The sequence below is a fragment of the Cyprinodon tularosa genome, unplaced genomic scaffold, assembly GCF_016077235.1.
Source record: "Cyprinodon tularosa strain WSP-4 unplaced genomic scaffold, ASM1607723v1 ctg126, whole genome shotgun sequence".
Taxonomy (NCBI): Eukaryota; Metazoa; Chordata; class Actinopteri; order Cyprinodontiformes; family Cyprinodontidae; genus Cyprinodon; species Cyprinodon tularosa.
In genome coordinates, this window is record NW_024038070.1 from 91,893 (window position 1) to 107,316 (window position 15,424).

General features: G+C 37.3%; 2 protein-coding genes across 2 annotated transcripts; both read left to right on the top strand.

Annotated features, from left to right (window-relative positions):
* Window positions 1–819: 819 nt before the first annotated feature.
* On the top strand, window positions 820–2,479 carry LOC119777699 (beta-galactoside-binding lectin-like). Its single transcript, XM_038276691.1, has 4 exons — window positions 820–950; window positions 1,229–1,308; window positions 1,894–2,065; window positions 2,152–2,479. The coding sequence occupies exons 1-4, from the start codon at window positions 942–944 to the stop codon at window positions 2,296–2,298; spliced, it is 408 nt and encodes a 135-aa protein (XP_038132619.1). The 5' UTR covers window positions 820–941; the 3' UTR covers window positions 2,299–2,479.
* Window positions 2,480–3,697: 1,218 nt separating this feature from the next.
* lgals2a (lectin, galactoside-binding, soluble, 2a) lies at window positions 3,698–9,915 on the top strand. The gene is made up of 4 exons (XM_038276618.1): window positions 3,698–3,854; window positions 7,381–7,460; window positions 8,980–9,151; window positions 9,244–9,915. Exons 1-4 carry the CDS (start codon window positions 3,846–3,848, stop codon window positions 9,388–9,390), a joined length of 408 nt encoding a protein of 135 aa, XP_038132546.1. The 5' UTR covers window positions 3,698–3,845; the 3' UTR covers window positions 9,391–9,915.
* The last annotated feature ends 5,509 nt before the right edge of the window (window positions 9,916–15,424 follow it).

The window sequence follows — 15,424 nt, forward strand, 5'->3', positions numbered from 1 at the left end:
GGAGACGCGTTCTCTGGAGTGACGAATCGCGCTTCTCCATCTGGCAATCTGATGGACGGGTCTGGGTTTGGCGGTTGCCAGGAGAACGGTACTTGTCTGACTGCATTGTGCCAAGTGTAAAGTTTGGTGGAGGGGGGATTATGGTGTGGGGTTGTTTTTCAGGAGCTGGGCTTGGCCCCTTAGTTCCAGTGAAAGGAACTCTGAATGCTTCAGCATACCAAGACATTTTGGACAATTCCATGCTGCCAACTTTGTGGGAACAGTTTGGAGCTGGCCCCTTCCTCTTCCAACATGACTGTGCACCAGTGCACAAAGCAAGGTCCATAAAGACATGGATGACAGAGTCTGGTGTGGATGAACTTGACTGGCCTGCACAGAGTCCTGACCTCAACCCGATAGAACACCTTTGGGATGAATTAGAGCGGAGACTGAGAGCCAGGCCTTCTCGTCCAACATCAGTGTGCGACCTCACAAATGCGCTTCTGGAAGAATGGTCAAAAATTCCCATAAACACACTCCTAAACCTTGTGGACAGCCTTCCCAGAAGAGTTGAAGCTGTTCTAGCTGCAAAGGGTGGACCGACGTCATATTGAACCCTATGGATTAGGAACGGGATGTCACTTAAGCTCATATGTGAGTCAAGGCAGGTGAGCAAATACTTTTGGCAATATAGTGTATGTCGTCGATATTGCTCTGTTCTTCCTGGAGATATTCCAGAAGAAGAAGATTCTGTTGTAAGCCCGACAGCAGGGTGAGTAGCATGAGCAGCAACGGCGCCATTGTTGTTGTGATACTGGTCGCCAGGTTGCTAACCAGTTTATTGGCTCCTCCCATACTCTACTGTATATTTACCTGGAGAAGCTGAGGCAGAAACACAATAGCTGTGCACAGTACTCAGTTCTTCACAGTACTATCTGGTTTTATATTCCGCATCTGCAAAGATGAGTAAGGTGAGTATTCTTAAAAATGGTTAATTTAATTTATTAAATTCATTGTTTAGTCATGTTTTGAATTAGAAATGTATTGCTATGGCAGATTTTTTTTAAGGCAAACAGTTGCATTAGTTCCCAAAAAGTGTTAATTTTAGTAACACTTAAGGCTTTTCTGATTAAAAAGAGAAAGGATATTGAAGTGTTTATGTGATGCTACCTTAAGTTGAATTTGTAATGCCACATTATGAAGTAGGATTGTGATCATCCCCATAATTGACATATCTCCATTTTCATAGGGTATGGAAGTAAGGAACATGTCTTTTAAAGTTGGACAAACCATGACTGTTACCGGTGTCTGCAAACCTGACGCCGGAACGTAAGTAAAGTTTTCTTTGACTCTTCGATCATCAAGTCTGCACATTTTCTCCTTAAGCTCTCTCCTTTTTTTGCTATTTTTTCTTCTAAATTAACATCAAAGAGCATGAATGAAGAAATAACTGGAAAGATTGAATTTAATTATTTTTTAATTCTTACATTTTTCTCATCCTTAGCAGCAGATCAGGAGAATTAGTGACATCACTGTAGATATCAGGGTGCTGAATGCAGGAGCTTACCGGGGTCTAACCTCAGCACCGGCTCTGTGTCGTTGTGACACTTCTCCTGCATTTCCTACTGATTGTACCTCTGTATGGCAGTGGACCCCGAGGCTCCAGTAACTTGCGACCAATAGTGTGTATGTGTGAGTGAAGGACCGAATATAGTGTGAAGTGCTTTAGTGTCCCCTGACTTAAAAAAGGCACTATATAAATGCTGGCCAATGATCATCTTGAGTCAGACGTGGAATGTTGTTTCTAAGCATGAAGAAGTGACCATTTTACTTTTAATGCACGAAATATGACTTTCTTTGTTTTTTGTGGTGATTTATTTATTTATTTTTTACTGTCTATGTTTTTCTCTATAGCTTTGCAGTTAACATAGGGCTGGATGCAGAGAACTTGGCTATCCACCTCAACCCTCGTTTTAACTGGGAAGGAAAGAGAAATGCCATTGTCTGCAACTGTTACCGTGACGGCACTTGGAGTGATGAGCAGAATCATGAGTGCTTCCCTTTCCAGCAGGGAAAAGAATTCAAGGTGTGAGAGGCTTGTCATTTTATGTAAAATTCTTACTGTGATCCCAAATTTTTATTTTTATATTACTGCTCTTCTCACTACCTCAGATCGTCATTCAGTTCACACAGACGGGGTTCATGATGAAACTATGCGACAGTTCTACAATCAACTTCCCAAACCATCTGGGTGCAAACAAGTACACCTTTTTCAGCTTTACGGAGGACGCTCACATTATTAGCATTGAGGTCAAGTAAACCATAAGTCAGTTAGAAATGCTGACCTCATACACATATTGCCAAATGTTTTCTGCAACTGCTGCTGGCTTTCAATGCTTATAATGGAATCATAAGTTATACATAAATGTATAACTTGTTGGAAGCAGATATAGATATCATTCAAATCTGGCTTCAGAAAAATAAAATTGTTTTCAACAAATCTTCAGTCTCTGTTACCTTTTTTCCAGTTATGGATGCAGTTGCTGCATTAAAATAGAAAACGAAAAGATAATTGGAGAGAATTTTTATGTTCAGCTGGAATCAACTGTTTATTTCAAAAGTTCAGCATTAAAATAAGGACAATAACGGAATATAATTGATCTCTTTTTAAATGTTACTGCAATATTATTGTACACAAATCTTTGGCTTTCATATAATGTACATGAATCAATATAGAGGCAATGCCTTTTGTCCAATACATGTCTTTTAAAAGTTTGTATAAAAAAGATGTTTTTTTCTTTACACTTGTGCATCTCATCTGTTAACTTATGATATATACAGTGAGGAAAATAAGTATTTGAACACCCTGTTATGTTGCGAGTTCTTCTACTTAGAAATCATGCGGGGGGTGGGGGTGTGTGGGGGGGTCTTAAAGTGTCATCGTAGGTGCATGCTTGCGAACCTTCCGACACAACAATCCTGCCACCTTGATAATTAACCAATCATATTCACTTTATTCACTCGTGTAAAGTCGGGCATCACTCAGGAGGATTCGGACCTGCAGCGTTTGGAACAGCTGCTTAGAATGAATGTTAGAATGAAGAAATAGAATGAATGTTTTTGCACATAAGGCACATGACTATTTTACAGATAAGCCCAACCTTCTGTTAAGACTTGGAACAGGAAAATGTGGGGTGGGTGAGTTGCATAAGAAGAAGAAAATGCTTAATTTCACAAGTTTCTTCTTTTCTTCATATTAACAGGAAAATGTCAGGTTGTAATATTCTGTGAGCCATGTGTGTCTTTTGCCATGTTGGAGTAATGATGGCAGTTTAAGTCATTCAGCTGAAAATGCATACAGCCGCTTGCAACTCATTTATGCAAACTCCCTCTTACTTTTCTGTGAAGGAATAGAAAAAAAAACTTTTTTGGAAATTCTACTTGCCATGTGATCATACTGTAAGTTAGTGATTATCAAGGCAGCTGCTTGTTCTAAATATTTAGCAGTCTCCCTGGTGACAAATGCATTTCTATTTTTGTCCATGACTGGGCAGTGTTCCCTCTTACACAGGCATTCTGAACTCCACCACTTTTAAAGTACTAACTTAAAATCAGCAGCTTATCTATCAATTTACTGAACTTTACTCAGGCTTGCAGTAATCTTTAAACTGCTATTTTGAAGGTTAAGCAGGCCTGCTGGTGACCAGGGGCAGCAGTGTGTATTCTGAGCAGGGCGTCACTCAGTGGGAGGGACCTCCCACTCTGCATTGTACATAGTCATCTGTCTGAGTGCAGAGACGCTGAGCCACTGCCCTGCAGCACTCTCCCTTTTTCTCAGCTCTATCTGACTGACTTTATCTGCAAAGATGATGAAAGTAAGTATATTTTACCAACATTTGTGAACTCATGCAACTGTAACACAGCTGTACTTAATAAGTGCTGCAGTCTTAAGTGATGTTAATGGCATATTAGCTGATGTTTGCCTTTTTTTGTCAGCTCATGTAACTGAGTCTTGCAAATCTATAATCTAACGATTGATCCTTGCATTGAATCTTCTACTGCATTCACCTTTTGAACGATGGTGGTTTCTCTTTATCTACCTTTTATGGGCAAAATATTCACTTCAGTCCCTGCAACCAAATTAGGGATCCTGCTATGCAATTACACCTTAAAAAAAAAGTCTGGTGTTAATATTCTCATAGAGTTCCTCTAATAATGATAATGATGATGCAATATATGGTGGTATGACATACTTAATGATAAAATAGTTTTAATAGCATTAACCTTTTTATTAACTCAGGTGTCTTCTGAATAAGCAGATATAAAAGAAGGCCTTTTCATTATTGATTATTTTGGTGATGATCTGGATAAAATAATATTAAAGAAAATCATATCAAAAATGTATGCTTACTGGTACTTGGGTACGTGATATTTAAAACTTATTTTTGTCCATACTGTGACATTATAGCCTCAGATTTTAATATATTTTCATCAGGACTTTATGTTGGCAGAATGAGGCTTCTGTCCTAACTGTGACATGGAATTGAAAATCAGTCGTTAGCTGCCAAAATAAACTGCATTTATTGTGTTCTTCACAATCCATTTTTAAAACCCATCTAAAAACTTTAAAACATCTTTACAAATTGGCTTTCAACCCAACCCCAGACTTGATTTTACTTTATTTTTCTTTTAATTTCTCTTATATCACCTTTTATTAATTTCATCTATTTGTTGCTGTCATATTTGATTATTTTATTCTACGTATGTACATATGTATGTTTAGCTTATCAACTGATTGTAAGGTTTCTCTATTTCATTGTTCTTTTATCTTTGATCTACAGCTCTTTGTTTCAGCTTTGGCTGTTGTTGAACTGCTTTATAAATTAAGTTAGCGATAATGATGATGATACAGACTCAAAACTAAATAAGACTGCAATGTATGTTGACATAAATAATTGAAATAAAATGTCAGATCAACCTAAAAATATGTCACGTAAACATACCAGATGGATAATTCTCAATAGAATGCAGCCTCTCAAAGCGCACATGGAGCATACATGCAGACTTAGGTCAGCTTTCCTCACCCAGAATAACTCGATCCTTACAAGTGTTGCATGCCTATTGGATGTCCCCTGGCATATACCACCCGATTCAGTCAGATTACAATTTTTTTAACAACCCTGCTAAATTTGATCGGAATTTTGCACTGGAAAAAAATTGAAATCTAGATAAGTAATTTTTTCTTAAAATAAGTGAATTTTTCTTGGACTTAGGAGGTAAAAGAGACATTTTGCCAATGGAACAGGACAATTTACACTTAAAATAAGAAAAAACAATTGTATTGTCTTATTCCAAGTGCATAATATCTAATTATCTAATTTTAAGAGTACAAATAATCATTCCATTGGCAAACCATCACATTTACCTACTCAAATAAAGGATAAATACACTATATTTAGGATATTTTTACTTATTTCTAGATCGTTTTTCCAGTGTGGCTACTGGCATATTTACATGACTTATTTTTCCATCGCCTTTTTTGCATAACTTACAGTCCTATTATTACCAACAGACCTAATCCTACTTGGTCATATTGTTGCAAATAGACCAACAATAGCCCACTGTCCCTTTCTAACATGGTAAGGCTGATGCTCCCACTCCACAAACCCTGCAAAATAAAATAAGCGTTAGGAGATAATGGTTAATGAGCCTTAAAAGGGTTCAGAGAATCTGTAACACCTATTATTTCGGTTCAGATCGGATTGGGTGGAAGTCATGAGGTATCAGGACTCTCCTTGTTTCAACATAGGTGTACTAAAGCAGTCTTCAGGCTGACCAAGTGTCCTTCAGCTGCATCACAGATTCATTCTGGCAGGTCAGATCCTGTTCGCAAAAGCAAAAAACATCAAAGGAGGGTGTGAACATAAATTAATACACCACAGAGTAGAGGTACATACGCTCTAGAGACAGTAAGCTGTTTCTAGCCTAAACCAGTCCATTATCAACATCAGCTGGCCTTGGTAGAAGTAGATTGTAATTATCCTCTGACTAAAATTTATTAAACACAATCAGTTGAGAAAGATTTAAAAAGATGCCAAAGGGCAGCATGCACTTTGGCATAAGACAAAATATTGATAATGCAAAAACCTTTTGAGCAAAACTTGATAAAATAATAATAATCATGGAGGAAAATGTTCAACGACAATGGCCTTTTACACTTTTCAGAATTGTTTTAGTGAAACACTGAAAGTCATCTACTGTTTCCTTTAACTTATAAAACTATTTCCTACTTCTGATCCATAAAACTTAAGTTTATGGCTGTAATATTATGTGATATATGATATATGTAGGGCACTATATAGCTTTTCTTTTGTAGTGGAATTAAAGAGTTTCTAAAGTGAAACCCTTAATTATTTGTCCCCCTAAATATGTTAAAAGTTTTGCATTTGCAGTCACATCTTCTTCTTGTGTAATTTCTGAAACTAATGAAGCCATATAAAGTATTAAACACTAGCAGGTTGCAGATTACAGAGGGATGACATCAGTCTAATACCTATCCAAAACTAATCTCATATCATTCAAACCTCTGTGATAATTATGACACATGCCTAACAGAGGCCCTGTCATGTTAAGAGAATGTATAGCCCTTGCTATACAAATTTGCCTCCTCTTGACCAGTCAGTTTACTAATAAATGTTGTTTTCGTATTTAGGATTAGTTGTTATCCTTTTAAGTTCATTACTGTACATGTTAACTCTGAGATAACGAGGAACTAATTTACGCAATATATTATGATTGCATTGGATTCAGCAATCTTTCCTTGTAAAGAAATTCCTCCCTTTAAGCTGAAACGCCACAGAATCAACTAGAAAAGCTATGTCTGGATATTTAATGGCATGCTATATGTATCACATATTACCTATAAGGTATACTTTAAGTCAGTTCCGTGTGGATAAATCTTAAAGACCTCAGAGTAAATAAACACCAACAGAAGTATACGTTCCTGATTGTGGCTCATCCCAGTCGCAACAACTACAACTAAATTGTATATTTGGTTTTTTGTTCTACTGTGCAGTTAGCATTCTACTGCGGTTTCCTCCAGAGGAAAGTATAACTGAGAATAACAGCAGTCAGGGCTTATTGATTTGCAGCATCTACTGTTTCTGTCCGAGCTGGCAGTATGCAAAACTTTCCTTGGCAACAGTGAAGCCAAAGAACATTGAAGTCTTTGTCCAGCCAGTTGATGGGATTGTAATTGAAGACACATGTGGAGAGGTGGATTGGAACAACCTCAGGCCTACTTTTTTGCCTCAGATATGTGGAGGCAGAAACGTAGGCCTGTGCAGTATTACTATGGAACAAAATAATGTCTAACTACCCTTCCTTTCCAATTGTGCACAGGGAATGATCATCAAGAATATGTCCTTCAAAGTCGGACAAACGTTGACTATTGTTGGAGTAGCTAAACCTGATTCTACAAAGTAAGTATTTAAATACATTTACCAATGCTGCTGTGTCTAAGACTCATGTTATCAATATCAAATTCAGATAACATTAAAAATTTGCTTAACATTTGCAAAAAAAGTTATTGTCATGGGATTTTAAAAGGTTGCAGTATCATGTGATTATCCCGACTGCAATGAAGTCTTAAGACTGAAGTGAGGGAGGTAGATGCTCCTTTAGGCAAGTGACAACTTGAACATAGACTTGGCAGAGATATTACTTAGGATGCCCTACTGCTACTAGGATTCAATCCCAGGTTACCCCATTTAAAGATGAGGCCTACCACACCACAAATGGACTTATGAGACTTACACAATCACTCCCATCCACTTGGATTCTGGGTCTTGTTGTTTCAGATACATCAGGGGAAAATATAGAGACACAAATACTCCTTTCTGATAAATACAACAAATTTAATGTTTTGCTCTGTTCAGGGAAAACATAGTGATTTATGTCCAGTTTTTCTACTATTTAATCTTATTAACATTCAATTTAACTTAATCTGGTTCATTCTGCTACAGTTTATTAAGAAGATTCCGATCTAATGAGAAACAGTCTATTAAAATGCTTGCACAGTACTGTCAGATTTATTTGATCATAATCTGACAAGTAACAAGATAATGCAACTCTATCATGAGTGACCATGTATTAATCCCTTATCTTAATAAAGCCTCTAAACAGAGTGAAAAAGGAACCATCGTTGCTGTGGAAACGGATATATTCATAATAATAATTGAACTTTATTGATCTCAATTTACCTCTGCATTGGGGAGCAGTGGGCTGCCAATGTGGGGCGCCCGGGGACCAAAAGTGGCAGTACATGAGACTAGGTTTCAAACTCACAACCTCAGGGTTCCAAGCTATATGCCCTAAACACTAGGCCACTAGTTTATTTTTAATATAAAGAATAAATAAAAAAAACTAGTGCAGTCGATCACAAAGACGAGGTTAAATACAAAAGGGCCCAAGCATTTTGCATTTTGTTGAACTTACAGAAAGGAGAGAAATTAAAAAGTGGCAATAGTGCTGTTAGTGCATCTGTCCAGGAAGAATGCATCTATAATAAAAGCCCTGCTCTCAGGCTTTTCTATTGAAAGTGTGCCTAAAAAGATATACAAAGCAAAGAAATCAAGTTTTATGAGAGAGTTGTTCATAGCTTCGTTAGGAAAGATGCAAATTTGAATAGGAACAGGACTATATTTAACAAAAAAAAATAAGCTGGAAAAATGTTACTGACAGCATTTATGCTAAAGTTTGCATATGTTCAAAGTAGCACAATGGAAATGGTGGAAGAGAAAAGCGGTTGATTAATCCTTCTGCACTAAGCCTACTGTATATCAGCATAACTAAAGACCTGACTCAGAAAAGTTCAAAGCGACTTCGGCTGTATGCTTTTTCAAAAATGAAAGTTTAGTCTCAAAAGTAGACATATTCATGTACACAACTTATTATGATGGTAAAATTTCATGCATACCTTTTTTTTTCCCGAACCTGTAGTTTCGCCGTGAATATCGGTCCTGATGAGCAGGACGTCACCATGCATATAAATGCTCGTTTTAACGCCCATGGAGACGAGAATGCTGTTGTCTGCAACTCTTATGAAGGAGGCAACTGGTGTGAGGAGGTTCGGGATGGAGGCTTTCCTTTCCAGCAGGGAGAGGAGTTTAAGGTTTGCATTATGGCTGCAAAAAAAAAAAAAAAAAAAATCTGTTCACTTAATTTTGATGCTAACCTTTATTTTATTTTCCCTTTGAAACTTAGATCATCATTGAATTCACCTCAGCTGGGTTTGTTGTGACCTTATCAGATGGCTCAACGATCAACTTCCCCAACCGCATGGGTGCTGAGAAGTACTCAGTCATCAGCTTTGATGGAGAAGCTCGCATCCACAGTATTGAGATCAAGTAACGACTTTCCTCTGAAGAGTATCTAAGCAGAAAGTCCCAACTCACACTGCATCCTTGTTTTCAAATGCCTCAAAATGTTTTCTTTCATATTTGACTTTAAGGAAACTCATAATCAAGTCTTGGCTTGGTGAGACCAGATACAATCACATCAAAAAGCAGACAGAACTCACATTGAAAGATTAAAGATTTTAGGATTTGCAGACAGAAGAGTGAGTTATGTAAATGGAAGACTTAGTTGTTGTAAATCTAGTATCTGGCTAAGAAGCTAAGAACATAGACAATGGTTTATGGTGAGAATTATTAGATTGGTGATTTTAGTTAGATTTCTTAACCTTAACCATGCATACCTTTACACTCATTATTTTTCTTCCTTGTTTATGGATCCATTTTTTTCTTTGACATTCCACTGGTATCACAATGTTTACCTGTATCTAATAGAACCTAATCAGATACAATACATAAATACTTTCAAGGATGTCAGAATTTTTTTTTCTCTGCTCAATAAAATATTACTATTTGTAAAACACTTTCTTGCTTATTTTTCATTTTTTTTTTTTACAACAAGGTTGCACCATGCACTGTACATGTACTTCACCAATCTTATGTGTGTTGTTCACTGGCTGAAAACCATAACCACAGTTTTACACCCGCTGTCTTCAGGACCTGCGTAAAGTATCTATTAACAACATTATTCGCTTGATTGGGGCTTTATTATCCCACCACACAACTTTGATTTGAATGAATCTCACACCCCCAAAGAGCAACTTAGCTGTGAGCTCGATATGCATAGTTTTGGTTGAAAACACTGACTTAACTTTGAATACTAAATGCACTTGTTATTTTAGCTAAATACAGAATACAAAATACAAGCTTAACTGGTATAGTGGCGAATCTGGTCATCTGAGCTGGTAAAGCGCCCCAGATAAAAACACGTCCTGAGTTGCAGCGGCTCGATTTAAATGTGAGCCAACTCAACTTATCACTGCAGGGACTCATTTTTTTTCTTTCCCCAGTTACTGCTGAAACACAATAATCATGGTCAATGGCTGACACGCATAAAGACATCTTGATGCATCTGAGCAGCTGAAGCAGGGCCTCATGAACTTCTGAGAATCTGAGGTGCGTGATATGCTTCACAAAGAGCAGCTGCAAAAGTTGGGAAAATTGAACTTTTACTGTTTGACACACCACATCAACAAATCTTAGAAGCTGATCTGGGAGCTAGCAGGGAGACAGACACAGCACTCCTGCTTAAGATTGCTATGATCACTCCTCTGAAACATTTTATTAATGTCTGAATTAACTTAACATGTTGAAACCTGGAAGCAAAATATGCTTGATTTTATTATTCTGGTGCCTGCACTTTTTATTACATACATTCCAGCCACGACAAACAGTAGGGAAAAAACCAAATAGGCCACCTGGCCTAAAGAGGCCTAAGGAGGCTGCTGCTGTGGATTCCAAGTGACAGCCTACCACCAATATATGGGGGTCTACGCGGCTCCGACAGCAAAATATTTAAAGGCAGGATCGTAATCTTGATGAACTGACTGCACAGATTATGTTTTAGGTGCACTTTCTTGCATAAAAATATATTAAAACTACTTTTTACATCACAGCAAATATAACAGAGCCACCCTGCCATCGAACACAGCAGCAACACAAGCATCAGACGCATCTGTAGACACAACTGGATGCACTTCAGTAGCATCAAAGATATAAGACATATGAATCGTACCGTGGAGAACACGTATATTTCGGTATGACACAATGTAGTTATGATCCTCCAACCCATTGATTGCCAAATCTCTTTTTTTGGACACCGCACAAACATTTTCTCTCCACCTGCTAGCTTTCTCTGACAACATTCCAAGTTGATTGGCAGGACCGGGAAGCAACAGGTAGTCCCAAGCATCACACCCTGTGACTGGAAGTTAGTGGCCGCCATATTGTGCACCTAGCAAATTGAAGCTTTGTATTCAAGATGGATTTTGTGGAAGTGATCGGCATCTGGCTCAACTCAGACACCATTCCAACTCCAGGTAAGGTGAAAAAAGTAAGAAAAACAACAACCTGTCAAGTATGAGCGTGAGGAGCATGAGCTACTACAACAAGTAGAAAAGTGCGATAGTTCTGTGTTTTGGCCACAGCCCTTTTATTTTCCTGTCACTCTCTTTTGCCCCCTATTGTCACCTTCCTTCCGTTTTTTTTTTAAGTTTTTCTCTGCACACCTGCTCCAACTCAGATAATTACTCCGTTCAATGTCCTGTTAGTTTCGTCCTCATTGTACACTGCTCAAAAAAGAGACATTCATACCAGTGGCCTGCTGTAGGTCATTTTGTAGGGCTCTGGCAGTGCTCCTTGCACAAAGGAGCAGATATCGGTCCTTCTGATGGGTTGTAGACCTTCTACGGCCCTGTCCAGCTCTCCTGGAGTAACTGCCTGTCTCCTGGAATCTCCTCTGGTCTCTTGAGATTGTGCTGGGAGACACAGCAAACCTTCTGGCAATGGCACATATTGATGTGCCATCCTGGAGGAGTTGGATTGTCTGTGCAACCTTTGTAGGGTCCAGGTAGCACCTCATGCTAACAGTAGTGACAGTGACCCTAGCCAAATGCAAAACTGGTGAAAAAGAGTCAGAAAAGATCAGGAGGGGAAAAAATGTTTATGGCCTCCACCTGTAAAACCCTTTCTGTTTTGATGGCTGTCTCGTTGTTGCCCCTCTAGTGCACCTGTTGTTAATTTCATTAACACCAAAGCAGTTGAAACTGATTAACAACCCCCTCTGCTACTTACCTGACCAAATCAATATCCCAGAAGTTTAATTAACTTGATGCTATACTCTCATTACAAAGCGTTCCTTCAATTTTTTGAGTAGTATATATATATATATATATATATATATATATATATATATATATATATATATATATATATATATATATATATATATATATATATATATACTCTTCCTCTGCAGTGTGTCTTCGCTGGATTGTCTTCATTACCTCCTGTGTTGTTCTTTTATCTGATTTCTGTGCCTGTTCACTCTGGATTAGTTCTGCTCTTGCCATTTCCAACAATAAATCTCCAAAACATCAGCTGCCTCTGTCCCTGTACTTGGGTCATCATCTAACATCGACAGATTTGACATCTATTGGTTGTTCCCACTAAAGTTAAACTCTTAAAGATCAGATGCAAGTCAGCTTCAAGACCATATATTAATGTGTGGTTGTTTTAAATACCCTAACCCGACCACTTGACTCCAAAGGTCAGATGTGGGTCAAATTTGCTTGCAGGTTAAACAGGGCCTATGTGTCTGTAGTGCCAGATTTGCAGCTATGGGAGGGGCCAAGGCAGTGTGTCCTTAGAGAATAATTTTTTTCGTGCACGCATAGGTGGATAATCAAGGCCCAGAAAGGAAAAAAAGCTCTACAGAGATTAGTCCCAACCATTTGCATTTCTATCTCCACAAAAACACAGGGGCTGATCACCTGGTTGAATGAACAGGATGAAGGAAAACTAGAAAGGGTTTTTACTTTTTGGACCTCGATTATCAACGTCTGCCTGAAAGGGTTTATGAAGATTTTTCAACAGATGCTGATAAAACCTTTAATGGAAGAATCAAGCCAAGTATTTTTTCTTGGTTTTCCTCTCCTCTTCCTCTGGAGAACATTTCACCAAATTGAACTCTTTCCTAAAGCCCAAGTTTGCAGAAAGATATCTGGTCTGAGTAGAACTAACCTTTGCACTAAAGTGTTAACAAACCAAAACCAAAATTTCGATTACCAATCTTCAAGTACATTCCACCTGTACTCTGCCTGCTGCCCACAGATGTTTTATATTTCCTGGCACGTCCTCATTTTTCCCAGAAAATCCAACAGCATCTAGCATCCAAGTTGCCTCAACCCCTTTCTTCTGAGTAGTTATCAATTCTCAACTCAGTAAACCAATCTGGTCGCAAACAGGATTTGTTGAACTCATTTAAGCTAAGATCTGATACAAGAAATGTGTTGTGTCTGTTACTGTAGGAGCCTGTATATGAGCAAATACTCACCATGCTCCATAAGGTTAGATATAGCCTATTTTTTGTCTGGATTCAAATGTTTTTGTGCATTACTGTTTTTTTTTTCCAGAGTCAAATATATATCTCAATTAAATATCAGCTGTAAATCCATTAAATGAATGCAAGAAAAAAATAAAATAAAACCTGCAAATATCACCAAAGACAATAATTTAGTTGGTATCAGATTTTGATATTTTTAAGCATTATCTATTCAGACATATTTGAGTTTTCTAGGCATAAATTGAAATCACATTCAATGCTCTTTCACCAATTAAAGGATATCATGCTTTATTTTACATGTTTTTCGATTTAACTTGTTTTCTATGTTTTCTTGTAAATATGCTTGCTCACACAAACACGTGATAACTAAGTGAGCCAAAATTCTCCCAAATGCTGGATGCTAATCACTGATTTGCTAAGTTGAGAATTGTTTTTAGCATTTACTGTAAATTTGTATTTATATGATATTGACTTTACTTTAATTTATGCATTTGTATCAGGTACTTTTCCCTAGCCCTTTCAGTAATGAAAAAAATAAAGTAAAAAAAAAGAAAAAGCTTTTTTTAGCAGGTTGTTCTTTTGTTTCTGTTTGCCTATTTTAATACTTCCTAGAATTATTTGTTTCTTTCTGTTTCAAATCTCTATTTCCCCCCTCTTTGAAAAAGCCATTTTAAACCAGACAACATTAATACTCAGAGCTGTGTTTATTTTGTGTTTTCTTTAAAACTAATTTCATTCAATAAATGAATCAAATTACATAGTAAATCTTTAATTCAATTTTTCTCACATTTTTTTGTTTCCAATCCAAGAATCGAAAGCAGAACTGGAAAGCTCCTTCAGTGACAGATTGCTGCACCCTAAATGCACCAGTGAGGGTCATCACGTCACCTCTTAGCAGCTGTAAGACTTTAGAACAAGTACTGTTCCCAACAACATCAATAAGTTGTTACATTCATGCTGACTTTTGCACAGTTTCTGTCTTAGTCCGTTAAATAACATGCTGCTGTCATTTTGCACATTTGACGTTGCTGCTATTTATCACATATCCATTACTGTAAAAATGTCCACAGCTGTTTATTTATTGATTATTCACTTTCCAGATACAGAGCATTAATATCAGAAAAAACTGTGTAGAGTACAGTACTTACTGTATTTGTTTATTTTCTTAACTCTGATACATATACTGTTATTTTTTATACACTTTTAAGGTCCTCATTGTGTGACGACTTCTACTATAACCCTTTGCTATTGTAACAATAAAGGGATTTTCTATTCTATTCTATTCTGTTCTATTCTATTCTATTCTATTCTATTCTATTCTATTCTATTCTATTCTATACTGACAACCGCCTTGCCGTCTTGTCCAGTAGGTGTCAGTGTTGCTTCATTTTAAAATGAATTTCTGCCTCTTAATCACAACTTCAGCAATTTCTCTTGGTTCTGAGCTTAATTCTGTTGCTTGCCAGGGTTTAACAGAATTACAGTAACAACATTTATCAGATAGAATGCTTTTAGAGCTATTTGAAATGCAGCTGATATTGGTGGAAAGGTTAGACACCTAAAGGCATTACTCCTTAGGACCCATTAAAAACTTCCCAGGAACCCAATTCTAATTTATCACATTTGTCTAGGCTGCAATAGAGACAGAAATGATTGGATCCATATTTTATTCACAGTGCCATTCAGATTGTAGGTTGACATGGCAACAGCTGCTACACACCCCAACACTGATACAATCAGTGAGTTATATAATGGCCATTGGTGGGGTTATTACTGGCCGCACTAATTGTTTCTTCTTTTCTCTCATCATCTCTCTCAGGACATTATTGGCTAACTCACTTTAATATGAGGTAAAACATATCAGTTGTAATGATAGTTTATTACTATCTTCTTCTATTTTATATATTTTTAATTATGATTATTTACTTCTCATCCTCACAGTACAGTGGTTTTATTAAGGTATAGACCT